This window comes from Macrobrachium rosenbergii, chromosome 4 (assembly GCF_040412425.1).
Source record: "Macrobrachium rosenbergii isolate ZJJX-2024 chromosome 4, ASM4041242v1, whole genome shotgun sequence".
Classification (NCBI taxonomy): Eukaryota; Metazoa; Arthropoda; class Malacostraca; order Decapoda; family Palaemonidae; genus Macrobrachium; species Macrobrachium rosenbergii.
The window spans coordinates 40,716,599-40,741,598 of NC_089744.1; the positions used below are offsets into that span (position 1 = coordinate 40,716,599).

At 37.7% G+C, this 25,000-nt stretch overlaps 1 protein-coding gene across 2 annotated transcripts in view; it reads left to right on the forward strand.

Moving 5' to 3' along the window:
• LOC136833036 (visual system homeobox 1-like) overlaps positions 1–25,000 on the forward strand; it is a 335,854-nt gene that overhangs the window by 214,840 nt on the left and 96,014 nt on the right. For both annotated transcript variants that reach the window (XR_010851362.1, XM_067094690.1), the window contains one exon: positions 13,514–13,601. Coding sequence is in view for 1 of the 2 variants with exons in the window: in XM_067094690.1 (XP_066950791.1) it covers positions 13,514–13,601 (88 nt within the window). In the remaining variant the exon portion in view is untranslated. The remainder of the gene's footprint in view (positions 1–13,513; positions 13,602–25,000) is intronic.

The following is a 25,000-nucleotide window of genomic DNA, read 5'->3' on the forward strand; positions in this document are numbered from 1 at the left end:
AACCTCCCAGAGGAACTACTTGAGCTCGCCGACACAAAAGAAGCAATATCGAGTGATCGGGAGCCATTATGGTGCCAAATAGCATATGGCCGTAAGGGCCATATACTTATACTTTATCTATGCAATGGAGGTCCATCGGTACGTAGAATTCGAGGCCAGACTGCGCAACGCGAGTGATTGGGGGCAACGCAGTGCCACGGGCTCTTGGCCCTAAGCTTCAAATAAGTTCTCTCCAAAAGGGAATTTTCATCCCTAAGGCCTCTCGGACAGTAGGACCAAAGTCACCCGACAGCCGGGCTCTCCCTCAACAACCTGTTGGCAAAGTCTCATTCGATATTATTTGTTACATCAATTGAGCGAGACGGAGATTATCCCGTGTGCGAAGATCAATGGATGCTGTGATGAACGCTAAAGAGACGGATAGTGATGATAGTGATGTCAGTGGAGATGGTGGTGATGACTGCGCTGGTAAAGAGGCCGTTGAGGATATTATGATGATTATATTCTTACGTTGATATCTTTAGAGCAATCTCTCTCTCTCTCTCTCTCTCTCTCTCTCTCTCTCTCTCTCTCTCTCTCTCTCTCTTATGTGTATATATATATATATATATATATATATATATATATATATATATATATATATGTGTGTGTGTGTGTGTGTGTGTATATATATATATACTGTATGTACATAATGCGTGTGCACTTAACTTATATTTATACGGATACTGACGGGTGAATTCTATATTGTTCACTTGCTGTTCTGTAGCTAAATGTGTTTATACCCATTTGATCAGATCATTCTGTATCTTGCAATAATCTCTCTCTCTCTCTCTCTCTCTCTCTCTCTCTCTCTCTCTCTCTCTCTCTCTCTCTCTCTCTCATCTCGGATCATTTTTCTACGTATTGTATAATTATTTCAATGGGAGGTGAAACGAGAATGGAGATTATCTGCATATACCAATATAACTAAATGGTATTCCATTATGAAGGCTTCGATTCATTTTGATGTATTTAATTGCACATTGACGATTTGAAATAAGTAATTTCCCCGTCTATGCTTCAAGTTTCCTTTGTGTGTGTGTGCGTGCGTGTACGTGTGAGTATTTGTTTGCTGCATCTGATGCATCTTTATGTATATTCATTCGTTTTACAGTATTAAAAATTTTGTGAAATACTTTATTAATCGATATTTTCATTTGATGAGAAGATGGCACCGTTGACAGCCATTTTTAGGATTGAACAAAGAGAGAGAGAGAGAGAGAGAGAGAGAGAGAGAGAGAGAGAGAGAGATACCAATTCCAATTCTTTAATTTTTCATTGTTATTTCTATTATATGTTTTGTCGACGCTTATGCCTTAGCAAAGCTTTTAGGACTAAATTTTTCAAGTTGGTAATATCAAATGTTTAGAGACAGCTGATCCCGATCATTAGATTCGAGACTGATACTTTTCCCTTCAGAATTTCCGCTCTGACGAGGATATTCCAGTTTCATGAGAGCCTTTTGCCATTCTCTCCCATCACGGATAATGACCTAACGCTCTGACCTTCGGTTTTGACCTCGATTTTGTAGATTTTCACCGGGTGTTCTCTCCTCTTTGCCACAAAATTAAATTCACGAAAAAAATCTCATTATTTAAACTATTGTTAAAAGACAGAGGGCCCTCAATTTCACGTCATCCTTACTCAATCTTAAAAAATTGATACAGCACATTATCAATTGGTAAGGTCCACTGTTTTTACAATTTTTATCTTCCTGAGAGAGATTTCCTGGAAGTCAGCGAAGCAGTAAAGATGACAAACTTCGCTGATTTCAACAAATCACTTCCTTGTGATTGTTTAGTGTTGAGTAGCCTACTACCGTATTCATACTGAATCCTTCCGCAATGCTTAGAAGGAAGAAGAAAAGTTACAATCATGCGAACAAGGGAAACTTTGGTAAGTACTGCACCAAATCTTATTTTCGAAACTTCCTTTTGACTTATAAGTATAACTTATTTATATCTAATATGATTCCGTTTCTCTTCTGCCATTGTTTTCGATGATTAGAGCACTTGGTCTAGCCATGGAAACATTGTGTATTTTATAGTATGTAATCAGCCAAAAAAAAAAAATGAGCTTTCGCCTTCGTGTGTACTTTTCTTGATACCACTTATTATATCTATACTGGTCGGAGGTTGCTTCCATATTTAAGATAAATCAAAGGCAATTACCATGATCATTGATCCCGATCACAGCACCTCATTTGATCGTCTGTCATTTGGCCGTTTGATGATACCACTGCCTCTGTCTACAGGAGTTGTTTTGAAAAAATGTTTTCAGGAGCGAAAGAGGAGTCTCTCCTCTCTGTCTGTCTTCTGGAACTCAAATCTTCGTAAAGGCTAAGTTAGTGACCTACTTCCCTCTGTCGCCGAGGAGAGTGATCTATCATTCCTGCATGGTCAAGCCCCACATTTTTATCTTTCCACCTTCTTTTGTGTTCATCAGAGTGGCTGGATAAGGGCGTTAGGCGATCAGCATAACATTAATAGCAATGCCTAACTCTCAATGATTAACCGTCTTCAGGTGCCTTGTCTAAGTTCCGAGTCAATCTTACTTAGCATGCACGACTTAGGATTGACTGATCACCTTAGCCATTTCTGTTAATGAATCTGTTGGTATTCAAGTTGTAGGTAAAAGTACTGTCCAGATTATTGCTATTTACTGTGTTATTTTGTGCCAGCTTCACTCTCGTAATAATTACCACCACCGCCATCATCATCATCATCATCATCATCAGCACGGGCGAACGTACACGGAAAAAAGAAGAAGATAGCATTAGAGAAGCTGGATGAATTCGGGGTAGTGAGGTAATTATACCCCCCCTCACTTCTTCCCTCCTCACTGCCCCCTCACCCCCAACCTTTTGCCCGTGCAAGAACTCTTTCCCTTGGCACCCATTCTGGCGCTGGAATTTGTCTTAATTAACTAACATTTCCAAGAGGGTGAAGGGGGGAAAGGTGGGTGGGGATGAGACATGAATGGGGGAGGGGGAGGAAGATTAGGGCATCTTCGCTAGGAGGGATGGGTGGACAAGAAGGGAGGTGTGATGGGGAGGGGGGGAAAGTGTAGTTGAAGCTTCTCTGTGGGAGGAGGGACGAGGGAGGAGTGGGATGGTGGTTGCGAGGTTGCTGGGGATAGAGGCCCCACCTCTTTCGGGAGGGGTGAGGGGCCCGGGGATGGGGAGAGAGGATTTGGGGAAAGGCTTGCCTGCATAATAACACTAATGAGCCCAACGTCTTACTTTAAAGGCTTCTCAAAAATTGCTCTCTTTGCTCGGGGTAATTAAAGCTTTTAAAGGAATGCAGTGTATTTAATTAATGCTAATGAGTGGAGGGAAGCCCCCCTTATCGTAAACATGACATGGATATCTGGTCCTTAGAGACGGTAAAGGGCTCTCTCTCTCTCTCTCTCTCTCTCTCTCTCTCTCTCTCTCTCTCTCTCTCTCTCTCTCTCTCTCTCATTGTTCTATTATTCTTCTTTTACCTAAGTCTGGTTTTTGGTCAGCTAAGTTTCTTCCCCTTTTTTATCTACCAATTTTCTTCGTGTTTCCCATATTCTTGCTCTTTTACTAATCTCACTTCTTTACTTTTCCACTGTCCCTCTTCCTCTCGTAAAGGATTTTACTAGTAAATAACCAAAATTAAAGTCAAACTGAAGCCCTTAGGAACAGTGAACTCTCATGATCAGGAAATGATGGTGAAGCAATTGCTCAACAGAGCTACAGACACACATACAGACAGACATGCAGGCAAACAGACAGTTGGCAAACCTTAATAGATATATCTGAACCGGTCATTCTAAACAAAAAAAGAAACGACTTCCCACTGAAACACGCTCAGCTTTGTTTAGTTTTATTCATTGAATAGCTAACAGAAACTGCAAGAAAATACCCCTGGATAGTGTGATCGTCATTTGTAATAATTAAAAAGTACGTAAGGCCCTTTTAATGCGCGTCTGCATGAACACATTAATCTAGGTCGCATTAGTAAAACGACAGCTAATTACGCAGTCGTAAAAGTTGATCGGTTACTATGAAAACAGAAATGCGAGATAAAAGCTTTTGGTATCCGTTGGCAATAAAGGAATGTTGCCAACCCCAAAAGTCCTAAGCTCTCTTAATAGTTGGGTATAGGTCTACCTGCAACATCAATGTAATAGCCTCTTGTGATACTAAAGTATGAAAGAAACCAGCTGCTTTCTAGTTACTTCAATCGTTGTACCATATTTTCTCTTGTAGTAGCCACGGGCCTCGTTCCTGCGAAAAGCTCGGTTTTCTGTGCCTGAAGTGTAGGCGGTGTTTCGTGCAACGCCTGTGGCCAGATTTTGTAGGAGCTCCGTGACAAACAATTAACGTCGGTATTTCTGGCGGTGAGAGTTATTCCATCCATTAGAGGTATGTTTATTATGTTAGTTATTAATGAAAAGAAATGATTTTGAACTATGTCAGTATACATACAGGGTACTAAAGAGATGCAAGGAATTTGTCAATAGTAAAGGTAATGAAATTAATAACATTTGTAACTCGTTTATCAGTGTAATGAAAAGTGCAAAGCCGAAACCTGCGAAAGTAAACAAAGCCATAACACTTTGTCGAGCTGCAAGCAGTGATAATCCAGAGGTCTGGGATTGTTTTAGGTCAGTCCAGCAAAACACTCACACGCAAAAATGCTGTATCTATCTGTAAACACACAGACGCACAAAAATATCTTTGTCGAGGATCTTACCCAGAAGTCAAAAGACGCAAACACAAATTATCTACAGGATCCTGCTAACTGCCTTATGCTACATTACAGTCCGCAGGGGAAATTTGTCTTTAACTGTCACGGAAGTACTGTAATTGTATTTACCAGTTTATTTAGCTACTGTACATCAGTTTTTAAGATATTCCACCATTCTCTTCAATATTTTATAATTATGACGTAGCACTGTATGAGTCATTATATATACCCATGAGATTAAGTAATATGATATGGGTACTCTTAATGTTTAATCCTATTACACAATGCTCGTAGGACTATGGAAACATGGAAGAAGAAAAATAATTCGACATTATCATCATAAATTCTCAATTAAAGTTATACTTTTACGGTTGATAACATTGACCACAGAAAAGCCTTTCGTTGTGGAGAATCTGTTCATTTATCACGACAAAGCCATCTGTCGGCAGCGCTTACAGAGAAAAAGTGTGGGGAGATAATAATGAAATATTTGACCTAAAACCAGGATATCAGGCAGCACTTAGAAGAAGGACGCAGACTCCAGATCTTTACACATCGACACAAATGTTGTTACCAGTAGAAGCTTTGTGGGTTTTCGTTTATTTGTTTATTTTTGTTTGCATGCAATACAAAGCCTCCCACCGATGCTAAAGAAAGTGTAGCATAAGCGGGAGGCTGGGCAACAAACCAAGAGTGAAATACCTCTACTCTGAGCGTTTCTTTACTTACTCGGTAAGTGGAACTGGAACCTGGCTCCCAAGGTGAGCTAGTATTTTTGAGGTGTTCCCTCCTTAGTGTCCTTCCATACTTTGCAGACGGTGGTGCCAAGGGCTGTCATCGCGGGCTGGTTTGTGTGTGTGTGTGTGTGTGTGTGTGTGTGTGTGTGTGTGTGTGTGTGTGTCGCTTTTGGCCGTTCGAGACTAACGGCTATCTTGACCGAGATCAGTATTAGGTGAGGAGTTCGATGGCGGCGGTACATCTATCAAATGGTAACGTAGGTGTCCCAAAGCCAGCTTATCGAGGTCAGAAACCTCGCACATGGTAAAAGAGCGGTCCCAAGTGTATGTTCTTGTGCTTAACTAATTATAATAATGTTTAAAGGAATGAACAGAGAAGGTTGTTAGTCACCTACGCATGGTTTCTCTGGTTTTGTGAAAGACGAGATAGAGTGAGAGAGATTACTGATGTTCTTTCTAACGAGGAGCCGTAATGTATACACATATAGGCTATATATATATATATATATATATATATATATATATATATATATATATATATATATATATATATATATATATATATATCACATTACCACAGATGAAAAATATGAACAGGGTGTAGGTCCTGACCGGTTTCGACTTTATTTCCAAGCCACTGACGAAGGACTGGTACATTGTATCAGAAGCCATAAATATATATACTACAGAGACAATAGCCTACTGACGAACATACACCACGGTTTGAGACTACAGATCCCCCACAGGAGCGTGTCAAGGTAGGAGTGGCCTTCAAAACTCATTTGACAATATACTCTCAGGGGACAATACCGATAAGCGTACAGACCATAGAAGACTACAAAGCCACACCTAACAGGTGTCAGGGCTACCTTGATATTTAAACAACTTACATTCTATGACCTAAAACAGTGGACTGTCCGTTACTATCCAATTCTGAGCTCAAGTTTATCGGTTTAGGAGGACGTTCTCTTGCCGTTCCTTCCTTGCCCCGAACTTAACTTTGGGCCTTTTCGCTCGGGTGGTGGGGCGTTGCTGCTCACTGCCAGGACTTCAGAGGAATATAGATTGTTTTCCTTCGACTGTATCAGTTCAGCTGATGTATTCACACACACACACACACACAGAGAGAGAGAGAGAGAGAAATATTTTCCAGTAAACATCTCAGTTTAATGACTGAGAAGTAAGAAGGTCAAAGCGTTAAAACCACGCTGACAAAATGCAGTCGGTAATGAGCTGAGACGAACATACAGAGAGAACGAGCATCTCTCGTTAGCCATAGCTTTCAATTGCTAACTAAAAACTTCAGAAGGGATGAACCATGGTGACGTCAGCGCAAAGAATCGCTAATGAAAAAGATCGCCCGAACAAACACTGAGACATGAGTGACACGGACGATGGTCCTTCTGGTGTCAGAAATCACAAAATAGTCCCGTTAGAGTTCGACAGTTACCGTTTCTCTTCGGCGTTCTGGTCTATCTCCCTCACCTCCGAGAGGAACAGACCAGTGGAAGTCTCTCTCTCTCTCTCTCTCTCTCTCTCTCTCTCTCTCTCTCTCTCTCTCTCTCACCAACAGTTAATACCCACTGAACGGGTATTTGATAATCTGTATAGTGATGATTCTTGCTTTTGGTTATTATTATCTTTGATATTATTATTACCTTATTCCTCATGTTGAAGATTTGTTATCTTGTAATCATTATCCTCTTTTTTCTTTGTTCTTCAGGTCGTGTTCACGTCGGTGGACGGGTACCGTCTTAAGACTGACCATTCCATTTGGCAACATAATGAGAAATATTTACCTAGTTTTAATGTCGCAGGCCTATTTTAATGCCATTATGCGAGTCTAATTAAGAATAACTCTCTTTGAGGAAGGTATGGTGTAACCGTCTTTTAACTTGGGAACTGCGTTACCTTTGTATTAAGATGAGCCCGCAACCTGGAAAATTGAAGACTTTTGAAAGCGCTTAGTCTTAATGGTAAAAAGTGCTCTCTCTCTCTCTCTCTCTCTCTCTCTCTCTCTCTCTCTCTCTCTCTCTCTCTCTCTCTCTCTCCTTTAAACACATATAGAATCAAATTGTATTCATGAAGCGCAAGGAAATGCGCTATATAATCGTAATATAGATAAATAAGCAAAATCACAAGTGAAAGCACTCACGCAAGGAAGTCGTGAAGTTAATATAAAAGCAGTGCGATACAATTTGGGAAAAATGGCACTTAGAGAACTGTGAAAAAGTCGAATTATTGTTTAATGGTAATAATCTAGATTTGAAATGCGTGATATTGAGATAATTCTAAAGGTTTCAGTATTATAGCGATTAATTAATGCATTAGAAAATTGAGGTAAGAAATGTGAGTAGAGAAAACGTGAAGGTGTAAATATTTAATGAGACAGGCACACCAAAAGTTGAAACGAATATTCTGCGATATTTTTTTACATATTAAGAATGATGACGAATGTTTAGTCTTCTTTAATACACACTGTCTGGATGTCTAGTAATGATAATTATCATTATTCGTGTGCTCCACATATGCAATTGAACTTAGCAGGAATACAGCATCTTGAAGAGTATAAGGCATATCGAATGCGAATGCTGGACGACACTCTAATTTACTGAACGCTAAGGTGATAAACTTACAAAGAGAAACCTCGTAGACTGATGCCAGAAAAGGTATGAAACAGGTGGAGGAGGTAGCATGGCTTTGATTTGTGAGTAAAGATACTCAAAAAACCCACTCGCGCGCGCGCACAGTTACTAGTTCATCAGATTCTATTTCCCTATATCCAAAGTGCAGATCTTGCCTATATCCAGGTTCAACCGCACGAGAAAGAGAGAGAAAAATGCCATGTGAGATTGACTCAGGAAGGGAAACGGTTGTGTATCTGAGGTCAGACTGCGCAAAGAGTGGGAGAGAGAGAGAAATAGATTCAGTGTCCAATACTAGATGGGGAGCTAGTGTTCAATTCCAAGTGAGAGAGAGAGAGAGAGAAAGAGAGAGAGACTGTTGAGTGTCAATCACTAAATGTGGCATATGTGTTCTGTTCCAGGGTGCAACGCCTATTGAATGAGAGAGAGAGAGAGAAAGTGACTGTGGTGAGTGTCAATCACCAGATGAGGCATAAGTGTTCCCTTCGAAGGTGCAGCACCTATTGGAGAGAGAGAGAGAGAGAGAGAGAGAGAGAGAGAGAGAGAGAGAGAGAGAGAGAGGCGTAAAAGTGTGATTAGGGCAGAGGATTGGTCCCGGGGGAGGGTGGGCAATGCATTTTACATCTGGTTGTCCGGGCTATGGGCGTCTTGGGACTGACGGCAGCTCACTCGAGCGACACCTTATATGTTCCTAAGTACCTCGCGCCACGCATATCCTCCTCACTTTTAGGGGAAAGGAGTAGGTATCTTTTAGGAGGGAAGTTGGTGAGAGGAGAAGACTTGCGGACTGGAAGAGTGAACTACCTCAAAATAATTTAATAGAAAGAAGGGAGAAGAAAGGTGTGGCAGTTTATGGAAAGGGAAGAATGAGACACCTGGAGACACCGAAAGAAAAAAGAGCGAAGAGGAGATGATTGCCCCTAAAACAAGAAGACAAGAGGAAAGAGACACATCTGCGCGAGAAAGGCAGAGAGGAAAATAGGCATCCATCAGCTGGTGTCTCTGTGGATTTCTTTAAGGGCATTGAAGGAGAGTGCGAAGCATGTAATGCCTTCTAACTGGGAGTGCCATGGAGTGCCATGCATTAGGTGATTGTTCACCTTTAGCGAGCGATCGGTAGAAACGCAGGAAGATTTTTTTTTTTTCTTTTTGCTTGTGAGGATCAGGACAGCAGGGAATGATTGCACTGAAACAGAAGGAAATTAAGGAATGCTCACATGTAGCGTACTCGAAGAATCATGTTGATTTGGTGCAGAGAAGATTTTAAGTGTATATTTCAATAACCCAGTATTAACTTCCAGTTTGTTACGTTAATATGGAAAATTATTTGATTGCTAGAGAGCAGGAAAAATCCTTTGGTCTATCCGCTGTCTCATATACACATACACATTGTATATATATATATATATATATATATATATATATATATATATATATATATATATATATATATATATATATATATATATATATATATATATATATATATATATATATATATATATGAGACAGTTTGTCATTAATTTTGCTCATTAATATTTTTATGCTTTCAAATATAAAGCTACAAATAACCAACTGACATAGAATTTACTTTTTCTAGGAATAATTTGCATCCAAAGGGAATATGTCAGAAGTACATTCAACCTGACCTTGATCCGAACTCCCTCCCCGAAACCCGTTTTGGATTGGTTCCATGAATTTTTATTTTTTTTTTAATTGGTCAACGAAAACAATGAAAGGTTTAACGAACTTCTTCCAGAGATCGTGAAACATCATCAAAACTCTCTGAAATTTCCTCCTGATGAAAATTCAATTCGCTGTTAAGTAAAACTTGAAGACTAAGTCTGAAAGATCTTGACATTTTCGGCAAACGATCGAGTTGCTAATAAAAAAAAAAAAAGTAAAATCGAGTTGCTAATAAAAAAAAAGTAAAATCGAGTTGCTAATAAAAAAAAAAAGTAAAATCGATTTGCTAATAAAGAAAAAAAAGTAAAATCGCCGCTAAACCTGTCAGTCGCTATGAAGTTTTTGAGTGGTAATTTGCACAAACACTAATTTCCTTTTGTCAGAAACCTCATTTAAGAAATCTGGTTTCAGGTGAAACTGTCCCTGAAGAAAGGATAATCCTGACAGGCTAGCTTTCTTCCGTCAAGCATATACTCGTATACCATACTGTGGATTTTCTCTTCTTTGAAGAGCAAGATTCTCCATGTCACAAGACTTGTCCCTAGTCCCATAGTACATGTTTTTCTTATCATTACTAACTAGAGAGTTATCGAACACCACCTCCTTTTTCTTGGCACAAGACTGAACATACTCAGAAGAACAAAATAAATAAATAAATAAATAGATAAAAATTGTAGGAACGTCACAAAAGTAAAAAATTTCTTTATATACGAAAAAGTAGAACACCGCCCGTTTCACAGAGCCTGACAAGCTCTTCTGTGAGTGCATGATTAACAAGAGTTTGAAAGAGCTTAATGTGTTAAAAGTAGACGATACTTCAACAGCTGAACAGTAGATGGACCAAGCGTGTCCTATCTTCCCATCAAGGACTGACTCCATCAGGGTAATGAATTAACGGTTTTGTGGGTTTTTCTTTTATTTCTGTTGCCATTCTGATTGTGATCATTTTTCCACTAGTAGTTTTATTATGATCATTATTACCACAATCATCTTACTTTCATTGTCATTACTATCGTTTTTTTTTCAAGTGAAGACCTTAAACGTGTAAATGGAAAACAAAACAGGCATTAACTATTGTGTTGTTAGAAACAATTGAACAAGGTTGTTTATCAGCTGAGTAATTAAAGCCCGGCATTCTGGAGCTAAATGTATTTGAAAAGTCATCGTAGAACAATAGAGAGTTTGAAGATGATAAGAAGGATGAATTGTCATGTGCTTTTAATTATTTGTTGCTTTAAATCTTTCCTTACTAATATTGGTGAATGTGGTTAGACTTATTCCTTGCAACGTTTTGCGTATTTATTTAAATATTTGTCCAATCAGTTCTTCATTTTTTCTTGTGTATATAAATGTTAATATTTATTTTCATTTCGTTAGTTTTTCAGTTCATCTCTAATCATTAATATGTTTATTATTGCAAATACAAGTATTCGGATACTTATTACCATTATGCCTTACCTTATCCATGCTTCACTCATTTTTCAACATTCCCACTTATTCTCTTGTGCCTTTTCATGTCCTTCCATCCAATGGTTCCACCCCCATCCCTCACCCCTCCCCCATCCCAGCATATATGTCCCCTATCTCCATAAGCCCCCAACCCCGCGGCTCTTTTTGGGTAACGCGTAGTTTAAACTTTTACAGTATAAATGACCCCCCAAAGTACATTTTGAAAAACCAACTGCCCAACAAAGCGTGTGGAGCCGCCATCCGGTCGCGGCCTCATGGGAAACGCATGCGGCCATTTCCGTGCGGAACTCCGGGTTGTAGAGAGGCTTCAATGGCCCGCAAGGCTGGTCCCCAAAGCACTCCAGGAGCGGACTTAAGATCTTTCCACGACTAACCCTAGTCCTTTGCAACCCCCCACACCCAACCCTCCCTCCTCCCCCCTCTCTCTCTCTCTCTCTCTCTCTCTCTCTCCCTCTCTCTCTCTCTCTCTCTCTCTTGTCTCCTCCGGCCTGTTAACAGTGTTTTGTTAAAACCGCCTCTTCTTTTCCGTTTCTCACCCCACGATCCTTTCCTTCATATTATGCCAAGGCAATTTCTTTTCCTGTTGTCGAATTCTTTATCCTTGCTTCTCAGTATTCCTTCCCCCCCCTCCACCACCGCTCCCCTCTCTCTCTCTCTCTCTCTCTCTCTCTCTCTCTCTCTCTCTCTCTCTCTCTTTAGTCCATAGCCTTTACCTCTCCTTTTTCATCCATTTTCATCTGGCCCTACGTCTCCTTCCATACTCTTCCTCCTACTCCCTTCCTTCTATCTTGAACTTTTCTTCAAATACTTCCTTTTCCACTTGCTATTCTCGTGCTTATGATCTCTGTTATTTCTAAGGTTGTTTTATCTTTTTTACTGTGGTTCGTTTAGTTCTTCATAATATTTATTTTCTGTCTTTCTGGTAAGTTATCAGGAAAATCTGAGAATCCAGTTTTTCTCATACCTAAAAATGCTTTTTCTACTGCCATCTTTTTCCTTTATGTTTGAATTATGAATTAATTAATGATAGTAATAATACGAATGCCAATAATAATCGTTTTTGTTATTTTTCACTCTTCATAATAATATTGCTATTCTTGTCATTAATTTGCAATCATTCCTACGGAGGAAATCTAAAATAGCTGCAGCTAACCAACCAAGTAATATGTGAGAACATAGCCAGACATAAAGAAACAAAGCCCCAAGGGGAGAACTATACTAAATTAATGGGTTTAACAAAATAAAGAAAAAAATAGAATTTGTAACGACTGAGGATGCAAGTGAGTATTTTTCTTTATTGTGCACAGAAAACCAGTTGAGAAAATCAATTGTGTTTCTTATAGTTAAGAAGAAACCTTGTGTCACTTCGTTAAGGATCACCACAATGTACGGAACAAAGTTCTTTATGGGGTTTTCTGTGGATTCCTTCTTTTGGAAGAGAAGCAATGATGTATTTATTTCCCTTAAGTTTCATTAGAAGCAATGCCCTTATTGTGTCTGTAATCCTACCAGATTTTTATTTGTGGATGGAGGACTCATTCTCGTCTCTACAATATTATGAGTCGACCTCCTCTGAGAACGTCTGTTATTGTAACGACAATAGTGAAAATGAATTACAAATGAATGAAGCTAAAATGATGATTATTACTGCAATAATAATAATAATAATAATAATAATAATAATAATAATAATAATAATAATAATAATAATAATAAGTGAAAATGTAAAACTCCCGTTATTAACTACCAAAGCAGCCCTCCACCGACCAACTTGTAAGTTAAACTATTCTCTACATTATTTTATTACGATTTACTTTGCTGGCATTTTGTTTGTATATTCTTGTGTCCGCTCACTATTTTGTGTGTACAATTTTTGATATTTCGTGGACTCTAAATAAGTGTTAATATATATAAATGCAGAGTCACTCTTTCTTTGTTATACCAGTTACACCTGACAACCACTCTTTCTCTACGTCACGAGTGCTGATGGTTGTCTTCATACCACTGGCCGTCTACGGTTGCTGCTGGTTCCTAGGCAACAAGTCACCTGCTTTTACCGACTGGTTTCATCTTTTCTAATTAACATTCCGTTTTTTTTATCTATGCTAGTGGCCCATCAAGAGCCAAAGGGAAAATCTTTACAATCATCAGCTCAGAATCAAAATTCTTCATCAATAATAATAATAAATAATAATATAATATCCTTTCTCTCTTGCAGGTTTGGACTCTTCCGATTCTATGAGCAAGTTGTACGATGCACAGAATCTAACGGCGGGGAAGAAGAAGAAAAAGAAGAGAAGGCACAGGTTTGTGATTCGTTATTTGTTGTTGCTATATTTGTTTGTATGTGTGGGCGCGCGCTCCTCCTTGTTAATATTGATCGGAGATAAAAAAACACACACATTAATAAGTGTTTATCTGATTAGATCGTTTTTATTTTTTGGATTTTGGTCACTTACGTCTTGTGTGATGTTTGAATATGTTTTTAATATCGAATATATTCAGTATTGAATTACTTGCTGTGATGATGTGATGGCCACGATCATTACATTCACTGTTATTATTATTATTATTATTATTATTATTATTAGTAGTAGTAGTAGTAGTAGTAGTAGTAGTAGTAGTAGTAGTAGTAGTAGTAGTAATTAAAAAAGTAGTTTCGTAATGTAATACAAACTGGGTAGGTACAAGATGGAATTAATTTATTTTCACCCTGAATCGGGTAAGCGCCTTTTTGTCGTTGGCATTTAAGATCCACCTGTTTTCGTCAAGGTAAGTTTTTGTGATAATACGTAAGCAGTTTCATATCGTTTTATTCGATGATTTTTTGCTCAGTTATAAGGCATAGATTTTATTATAATTTCTACTGTTTCCTGGACTCTCTGTTAAACTTATTTTTTAGCTTTGTTACGAATAATTACATTGTTTATTTTTTTACATGCTTTTATTTATCTTGACTTTTGCGTCTGTCTGTCTGTCTGTCAAATGTTGTAACTGAATTTTCGACCTGTTCCCTTCGTCCGATGGACTTGAAATTTTGCATCGTTACTCAGTCCCGGTGACAATACAACCTTACATGATCAGTAGGTCAGCAGTGACCTCTAGTGACCCTACATTGACCTCTCCCAGTATCTCAGGAGTTGTATGAAACTCTTCGGATTTTTCATACCTTCTTTGACTCTGTAGAATACGGATTTTTCAAAAATTCTTTGGCCTCGATAGGCTATCACATTCAATTTTTTAGTTACAGTCATAAATCTGTCACAATTTCTGTCAAAATCAAAAAGTATAAAAAAAAAAATTTAAACACGCCTTTATTAAAATGCACTAAAAAGTAAAATATAATTTTTTGAGACACCAGGGTTTTCTTATAATTAATCATGTCTACAAAAATAAAAGCGTGGGCGCCAAACATAGAGGGAAATGCTACAAGAAATTTCTTTTGTAGCATTTCCTTCCATGTTTGGTGCCCACGCTGTCATTGTTGTAGACATGATTAATTGTAAGAAAATCCTGGTGTGTCTCAAAAGATTATTTTTTACTTTTTAGGGCATTTTAATAAAAGCGTGATTTGATTTTTTTAATCTCTTATTAATAAGTTAAAAATAATTTTCTGCTTTTATGCATATTCTTATAAGCAAGATTCATTATTATTTTCATCTTAAAAATGGTCAGCAAGTAATTCATCTTGAATTTGTACGGATATTCTAAACAGCTTTTATCGTTTTCAAAAGATTAAGGGTCTAATTTGCAAATATGATCAGGTTTTCGTATGTACAATTTTTAGTATTTTTTTATTTTGGTTTTCGATTACTTGTTTCATTCACTCTAATTTTATACAAAGTGTGTAGATAAGTATGTGTCATATATTGCATGCACTTAAAAGAATCGATATTAATGTATATGTAACTACAAAGCTACTAGTATGAACGTATATATATGCATCCACCGTACCGGTACTATATTATTGCAAGAATTTTAATGTCTTTTATAGGTTCTTAAACCGGAATTAGTTCAATTCAAGTATTTCTAGTTGATATCCAGGTGAATATTATGGGTCTATTCTTAGCTATTTTTCTTATGTTCACCTTTATTTGAATATGCCTACTTCCTTCAGCACTTTTTCTTTTTTTGTTTTTCGACATAGGCATTCGACTCAAGAGAATGGCCTTGGATTGCTTATGCGAGAATGCGTACACATGAATAGTTTTTAAAAATAGATTGTGGCTAATATCAGATTTTGAATCAGCAACCTTAAATATAAACATTTAAAGTGGAATTATACACACAAACACATACGCAAGGGTTCACTCTTACACACACTTATGTATGTATATATGTACGTATGTATGTATGTATGTATGTATGTATGTATGTATGTATATATATATATATATATATATATATATATATATATATGTATATATACATATATCTATATATATGTATATGTATATATATATATATATATATATATATATATATATATATATATATATATATATATATATATATATATATATATATATATATAGAGGTACATATGTATTTATATTTATATGTACATATAAACAGTAGACTTTTCATCTCTGTTATAATAACGATGCAATAACTGACGAGTCAGTAGTCCAAAAGATGTTTGTAATTACAGAGGCTAATTACTTCTAGATTTACGATTTACAAGACTGGTCTTCAACAGCAATATTAACCAAATAATGTATGGATAATTTACATAAAATTAATGAAATATATGTTATGATATATGTGAGACCATATAGATGTATAAAATACAAAACAGGACACGCAATCTTCATTCGTGTTTGTTTTATTTCTTTTAAGCTACTGTTTACGGTTTTCTGAAAACTTGAACTATAGAATCATTACTGATTTCAATTTAATGCCTGTATTTTTGGATATGTAGAGATCGTCGCATCCACAAATTCTTTGGGGGTAATTATAAAATTGAGAAATGAGATATTCGACAGAAAAAATAAATTCCCAGACGTAAGGTGCAAGAAATCGATCCACTCCCAGATGAAAATGCCTGTCACACATCCGTCCGTTCTTTTCGAAAGAGGCGCCATTGAAAGGAAAGGAGGTAATATTCCTCCGTCATTAGGTGGCTTCAACAAGATGGTCCTTGAGACTTCACGCGTCGCCTTCAAGAAAGCCCAATGACTCTTTCCAGGAAAGGCCTTTGATGCATTCATTCCACCCGTGCGATTCTGACACTTGACTGACAGATATAGGCTCGTTCGTAGGCTTATGAATAAGCTCCGGCACTGAACCTGTGCGCGCTTGAGCGTGCAGTAGTCCCATTTCTTTTCTTTCGTGGTGTGAGGTCAACGAGGTAGAGGTCACTAAAAGCCATTTTCAGAAGAATTTACCAGGAGAAAGTTATCATGACATTACAGTTTTCAAGTATTCTCATTCTCTCGTTTTCTTCTTCTTCTTCTTCGTTATCTTCTTCCCCTACTCCTCCTCTTTAGTTTTATGTAAGTCTACAGAAGAACATCTGCCACTAAAATGTCAGTGTCTTGCAGACAGTGTAGGAAAAGGTTTCCATATAAGTGCCTTCGCCAGTGAAGCCTCTTAATTCTCATCGACATACATACGTACACGCATGCATGCATACGTCACTGTCTATGTCCCGTTATACTCAATATTTCACAGATACATAGCCTGCAAATGAATTAAAATTTTGTAATTTCGTTCCGTTTCAACAAGTGCAAGTCAGTGAGAATTCAACTTAATATTATAGAAGCCGTTGCACATACACACACACATAATATATATATATATATATATATATATATATATATATATATATATATATATATATATATATATATATATATATATTTATATACACTGGACATATTACGTTAACAAGTCATGTTAGACATTGATTATCAGGTCAAAGCCACCGTTTTCCTTCCTTTTCATCAAGACATGGCTCGATATTCCCCTGCATGTTTTTCATTGGCGGTAATCTTGCATAATTGGCAACTAAATTGACGGTGTAAACAGTACGACACGCCACCAGCATTCTTAACAATTTCTTCAATAGATTCTCTCTCTCTCTCTCTCTCTCTCTCTCTCTCTCTCTCTCTCTCTCTCTCTCTCTCTCTCTTCTCCTACATCTTATCGAGCTTAATTTAGCCCGTCTTATTTCGCCTTTTTAGCAATTACTTGTTTTTATGCTAATCACTGTGAATCTGTGAAGAGACTGAACCAGAAATATGAATCTCTGAAGAGGTGGAACCACAAATGTGTCTCTGAAGAGATGTAACCAGAAATATGAATCTCTGAAGAGGTGGAACCAGAACTATGAATTATGAAGAGGTGGAACCAGAACTATGAATCTCTGAAGAGATGGAACCAGAAATGTGAATCTCTGAAGAGATGGAACCAGAGCTAGGAATCTATGAAGAGGTAGAACCAGAACTATGAATCTATGAAGAGGTGGAAGCAGAACTATGAATTTATGAAGAGGTGGAACCAGAACTATGACTCTCTGAAGAGGTGGAACCAGAAATGTGAATCTCTGAAGAGGTGGAACCAGAACTATGAGTCTGTGAAGAGGTGGACCCATGACTACGAATCTATGAAGAGGTGGAACCAGAACTATAAATCTCTGAAGAGTTGAAAACAGAAATATGAATCTCTGAAGCGGTGGAACCACAAATATGAATCTCTGAAGAGGTGGAACCAGAGCTATGAATCTATGAAGAGGTGGATCCAGAACTATGAATCTCTGAAGCGGTGGAACCACAAATATGAATCTCTGAAGAGGTGAAACAAGAACTATGAATCTATGAAGAGATGGAACTAGAACTATGAATCTCTGAAGAGGTGGAACCAGAACTATGAGTGTATGAAGAGGTGGAACCATAACTACGAATCTATGAAAAGGTGGAACCAGAAATATGAGACTATAAAGAGGTAGAACCAGAAATATGAATCTATGAAGAGGTGGAACAAGAAATATGAAAATCTAAAGAGGTGGAACCAGAAATATGAATCTCTGAAGAGGTGGAACCAGAAATTGAATCTATCAAGAGGTGGAACCAGAACTATGAATCTCTGAAGAGGTGGAACCAGAAATGTAAATCTTTGAAGAGGTGGACCCAGAACTATGAATATATCAAGAGGTGGAACCAGAACTATGAATCTCTGAAGAGGTGGAACCAGAAATGTAAATCTTTGAAGAGGTGGACCCAGAACTATGAATCTGTGAAGAGGTGGAACCAGAACTGTGAATCTGTGAAGAGGTAAAGACAGAACTATGAATCTCTGAAGAGGTGGAGCCAGAAATATGAGTTTATGAAGATGTAGAACCAGAAATATGAATCTCTGAATAGGTGGAACCTAAACTATGAATCTCTGAAGAGGTGGAACCAGAACTATGAATCTCTGAAGAGGTGGAATCAGAACTATGAATCTTTAAAGAGGTGGAACCAGAAATGTGAATCTATGAAGAGGTGAAACCAGAAATATGAATCTATGAAGAGGTGGAACCATAACTATGAATCTATGAAGAGGTGGAACCAGAAATATGAATTCCTGAAGAGGTGGAACCAGAAATATGAATCCCTGAATAGGTGGAACCAGACTATGAATCTTTGAAGAGGTGGAACCAGAACTATGAATCTGTGAAGAGGTGGAACCAGAAATATGAATCTCTGAAGTGGTGGAACAAGAAATGTGAATCTGTGAAGTTTTGGAACCAGATCTATGAATCTGTGAAGAGGTGGAACCAGTACTATGAATGTATGAAGAGTTGGAACCAGAACTATGAATCTCTGAAAAGGTGGAACCAAAACTATGAATCTATGAGAAGGTGTAACCAGAACCATAAATCTCTGAAGAGATGGAACCAGAAATATGAATATCCGAAAAGGTGGAACCAAAACTACGAACATATGTTGAGGTGAAACGAGAACTATGAATCTATGAATAGGTGGAACCAGAACAATGAATCTCTGAAGAGGTGTAACCAGAACTATGAATCTATGAAGAGGTGGAACCAAAACTATGAATCTATGAAGAGTTGGAACCAAAACTATGAATCTATGAAAAGATGGAACCAGAAATATTCATCAATGAAGATGTGGAACCAGAAGTATGAATTTCTGAAGAGGTGGAAGCAGAATTATGAATCTGTGAAGAGGTGGAACCAGAACTATAAATCTCTTAAGAGGTGGAGCCAGAACTATGAATCTCTGAAGAGGTAGAACCAGAACTATGAATATCTGAAGTGGTGGAACCTGATCTATGAATCTGTGAAGAGGTGGAACCAGAACTATGAATATATGAAGAGTTGGAACCAGAACTATGAATCTCTGAAAAGGTGGAACCAAAACTATGAATCTCTGAGAAGATGTAACCAGAACCTTGAATCTCTGAAGAGATGGAACCAGAAATATGAATATCCGAAAAGGTGGAACCAAAACTCCGAATATATGTAGAGGTGAAACGAGAACTATGAATCTATGAATAGGTGGAACCAGAAATATGCATCAATGTAGAGGTGGAACCAGAAATATGAATTTCTGAAAAGGTGGAACCAAATATATGAATCTATGAAGAGGTGGAACCATAACTATGAATCTCTGAAGAGATGGAACTAGAAATATAAATCTATGAAGAGGTGAAATCCGAACTATGAATGTATGAAGAATTGGAATCAGAACTATGAAACTTTCAAGAGATGGAACCAGAAATATGAATCTATGAAGAGGTGGAATCAGAACTATGAACCTCTGAAGAGGTGGATCCAGAATTATGAATCTTTGAAGAGGTGGAATTAGAAGTATGAATCTATGAAGAGGTAGAACCAGAACTATGAATCTCTGAAGAGGTGAGACCAGAAATGTGAATCTTTGAGGAGATGGAAACAGAAATATGAATCTATGAAGAGGTGGAACCAGAACTATGCATCTCTGAAGAGGTGAAACCAGAACAATGAATCTCTGAAGAGATGGAACCAAAACTATAAATCTGTGAAGAGGTGAAACCTGAACTATAAGTCTCTAAAGAGGTGGAACCAGAAATATGAATATCTACAGAGGTAGAACCAAAACTATAAATCTATGATGAGGCGAAACCAGAACTGTGAATCTATTAAGAGGTGGAAACAGAACTATGAATCTCTGAAGAGGTGGAACCAGAACTGTGAATCTATGAAGAGGTGGAACCAGAATTATGAATCTATGAAGAGGTGGAACCATAACTATGAATATATGAAGAGGTGGAACCAGTACTATGAATATGTGAAGAGGTGGAACCAGAACTATGAATCTGTGAAGAGGTGGAACCATAAATATGAATCTATAAACAGGTGGAAACAAAACCATTAATCTATGGAGAGGTGGAAGCAGAAATATGAATCTACGAAAAGGTGGAAACAGAACTATGAATGTGTGAAGAAGTGGAACCAGAAATATGAATCTATGAAGAGATGGAATCAGAATTATGAACCTATGAAGAGGTGGAACCAGAATTATGAATCTTTCAAGAGGTGGAACCAGAAATATGAATCTATGAAGAGGTGGAACCAGAACTATGAATCTCTGAAGAGGTGGATCCAGAAATATGAATCTATGAAGAGGTGGAAGTAGAAGTATGAATCTATGGAACCAGAACTATGAATCTCTGAAGAGGTGAGACCAGAAATGTGAATCTTTGATGAGATGGAACCAGAAATATGAATCTATGAAGAGGCGGAACCAGAACTATGAATCTCTGAAGAGGTGAAACCAGAAGAATGAATCTCTGAAGAGATGGAACCAAAACTATAAATCTGTGAAGAGGTGGAACCAAAACTATGAATCTGTGAAGAGGTGAAACCTGAACTATAAGTCTCTGAAAAGGTGGAACCAGAAATATGAATCTCTAAAGAGATGGAACCAAAACTATAAATCTCTGAAGAGTTGAAACCAGAACTGTGAATCTATTAAGAGATGGAAACAGAACAATGAATCTCTGAAGAGGTGGAACCAGAACTATGAATCTATGAGGAGGTGGAACCAGAAATATGAATCTATGAAGAGGTGGAACCATAACTATAAATATATGAAGAGGTGGAACCAGAACTATGAGTCTATGAAGAGGTGGAACCAGAAATATGAATCTCTGAAGAGTTGGAACCAGAAATATGTATCTATGAAGATATGGAACCAGAAATATGAATCTATGAAGAGGTGGAACCAGAAATATGAATCAGCGAAGAGGTGGAACCAGAAATTTGAATCTCTGAAAAGTTGGAACCAGAAATATGAATCTCTGAAGTGGTGGAACCGGAAATATGAATCTCTGAAGAGGTGGAACCAGAAATATGTATCTATGAAGATATGGAACCAGAAATATGAATCTATGAAGAGGTGGAACCAAAACTATGAATCTTTGAAAAGGTGGAACCAGAAATATGTATCTCTGAAGAGACGGAACCTGAACTATGAATCCCTGAGGAGGTGGCATCAGAAATATGAATCTCTGAGGAGGTGGAACCAGAAATATGAATCTCTGAAGAGGTGGAACCGGAAATATGAATCTCTGAAGAGAAGGAGCCAGAAATATGAATTTCTGAAGAGGTGGAGCCAGAAATATGAATGTCCGAAGAGGTGGAACCAGAAATATGAATCTTTGAAGAGGTGGAACCAGAAATATGAATCTCTGAAGAGTTGGAACCAAAACTATGAATCTCTGAAGAGGTGGAACCAGAAATATGAATCTCTGAAGAGTTAGAACCAAAACTATAAAAATATGAAGAGATGGAACAAAATCTTTTTTAAGTTGGCGCTCTCGGGTTCACAGAGCCTAACATTTAAGTAAATGAAAGTTGTTATATAGGAGTACGCGATGGCTACGCTGTACTGTCAGTGTCAAAAGAGAGACGTTTGGCTTTGTAATGACTTTTTTTGTCTGATTTTAATTTTGCAATGCGTAGAGACAACTACGCTGTCAATAAAACTTCGTTTCTTCATCTTCATGAGGCTGTTTAAAGGCTTCTGTATCGTCTCTTTAGTCCTGTACTATGCATTATTATTATTATAAAAAATATATTATCATCATCACTTCGACAATTTTCATGATAGCGTTTCGAAACTGGAAACATTTTGACCATACTATGGAAATGAAAATTATGTCAAAGTATCACTAGTGTCACTGCAGCCGTCTCTTGAAAGAAGGCATAAGAAAATTATTTCATAATTAATAATATTTCAAGTTAAAAAATTTACCATAGTGTTGGGCTGTCAGAATTGCTTCAGAGTTCTAGAATGATATAAGGTTATAGTTAATATTATCAGGCGTCCATCATTCATATACGAGTCCAAAATTCTTGGATTTCAGTAAAAAAAAAAAGAAAAAAAAAAGAGAGAGAGAGAGAGAGAGAGAGAGAGAGAGAGAGAGAGAAGAGAGAGAGCTTTTGCCTAAGAATCTAGGATCGGATATCTTAATGAGATTCACAATTATTTGCATTATTTCACTGTCCATGGCCTGTCTCTTCCGATCATTTCAATAAATTTCTTTGTAAAATTTTATTTGAAAAAAGTCGAAATTCAAGGTAAACACAACACATCTGTCATACGACCGGAATCTTTGGATTAATTGACTGATTATGGCTTCTAAAACTGGCGTCACAACACCCGGAAACTGCAAGGGGTCAGAATACATAAAGGAGGTAAAGACATCGTACATATTTACCCTAGGAGTTTCACCATGAAAGGCATACTACAGGGAGATTGTTACTGTACAGATGGAATTCTTTATTTTAAATTACCAGCTAAGTTATTTTTTTCTCATTGCTAAAACTACAGTAGTGTATAAATTCGTAATTTTTCAGTGAGTTTTCTTGAGTAGTTGTAATATTCATGTTGATTTGCAAGCACACATATATGCTCTTACGCACACGCACGCGCACATTTGTTTTGAAATATTCTAGCCAACGCAAAACGACCTCTCTCTCTCTCTCTCTCTCTCTCTCTCTCTCTCTCTCTCTCTCTCTCTCTCTCTCTCTCTCTTAAATTTCGACGTCCTCCTTCCTTATTAAACCACCCAGACACACACATACGCCCACACCGCCGGGGGCGGCGAAGGTCGTTGTTGTGGCGGCGGGCAGGAAAGGAGGCGACCTTAGCGTCAACATGTGCAACTTGCAACTGGCGGAGAGGAGCAGCTTGAGAGCGCCGTAGGCGGTGCGACAGACGGGTCTTGAAAGAAGGCAGCAACAGGCCCGTATTGTCACCATGTCAACGGCTCGCTGGTCTCCGTCGTGACATGCGATCTTCTCCCGAGGGCCCCTCCTGCTGTCCTGCCCTTATTTCCAACCTCCTGAACCCCTTCCCTTCGAGGGTCGACTGCCTGCCGCCATCGGGACACTTAATGATCGCCCCCAAAGGGCGATTCTCTCTTTTCCTGACCTGAATTGGATCATTGTAGATTAAAGCTATATCTCTTTTCTTTTTCCTTTTCTTTCTCTCTCTCTCTCTATATATATATATATATATATATATATATATATATATATATATATATATATATATATATATATATATATATATATATAGAAATCATCAAAACACAATCACGTGTGGAACAGAAATAAATTTCTGACTCATGTCGGGATCGAACCCAGGTCTCTCAGGTGGAAAGCAAGGGCGTTATCCACTAGGCCATACAAGTCTAAAAGAAGTTGGAACCTGAGAGCAACTGCACCCAAGGAATTACCTGAGCAAGCTAACTGCTTGCATACCAGCGAGTTTTCCCCAACTTCCCGACTCAGCAATGACCCAGTAGACAACATTTCATTCGAATTATCCCTTCTGAGAGACCTGGGTTCGATCCCGACGTGAGACAGAAATTTATTTCTGTTCCACACGTGATTGTGTGTTGATGATTTCTATCTTATTCACTCAGAAGGGATAATTCGAATGAAATGTTGTCTACTGGGTCATTGCTGAGTCGTTGAAGTTGGGGAAAACTCGCTGGTATGCAAGCAGTTAGCTTGCCCAGGTAATTCCTTGGGTGCAGTTGCTCTCAGGTTCCAACTTCTTTTAGACTTGTATGGCCTAGTGGATAACGCCCTTGCTTTCCACCTGAGAGACCTGGGTTCTGATCCCGACGTGAGTCAGAAATTTATATATATATATATATATATATATATATATATATATATATATATATATATATATATATATATATATATATATATATACATACATACATACATACATACATACAATTACCAAATTACCAAATTACCAGTGCCATAATACTACTGAAACATAAAAACCTAATTATTCGTTGCTGATTCATATATTTTATACATTTTATCTCATGTTTATACTTAACGTCCTGGAGACGTACTGGTGGTGAGACTTCTTTCAGCTGCATTCGTTAAGCAGATAAAGAAGGAATGGGCCAGCAGCTGTTGGTATGATTTCCTGAGGCCACCCTCACACCCCAATAAAATATATACGTATATGCATTTATATATATATATACATATGTATGTATGTATGTATGTATGTATGTATGTATGTATGTATGTATGTATGTATGTATGTATGTATGTTGTACTTACCTGAACCTGTTATGCATTCTGCTAATGTACTGTAATTATAAACTCCTGGTAATGCACTTTCGTTCTTTCCTACGTCATTTCTTTTTTTTGTAAGGTCATTTATTTTTAATTCAGTAT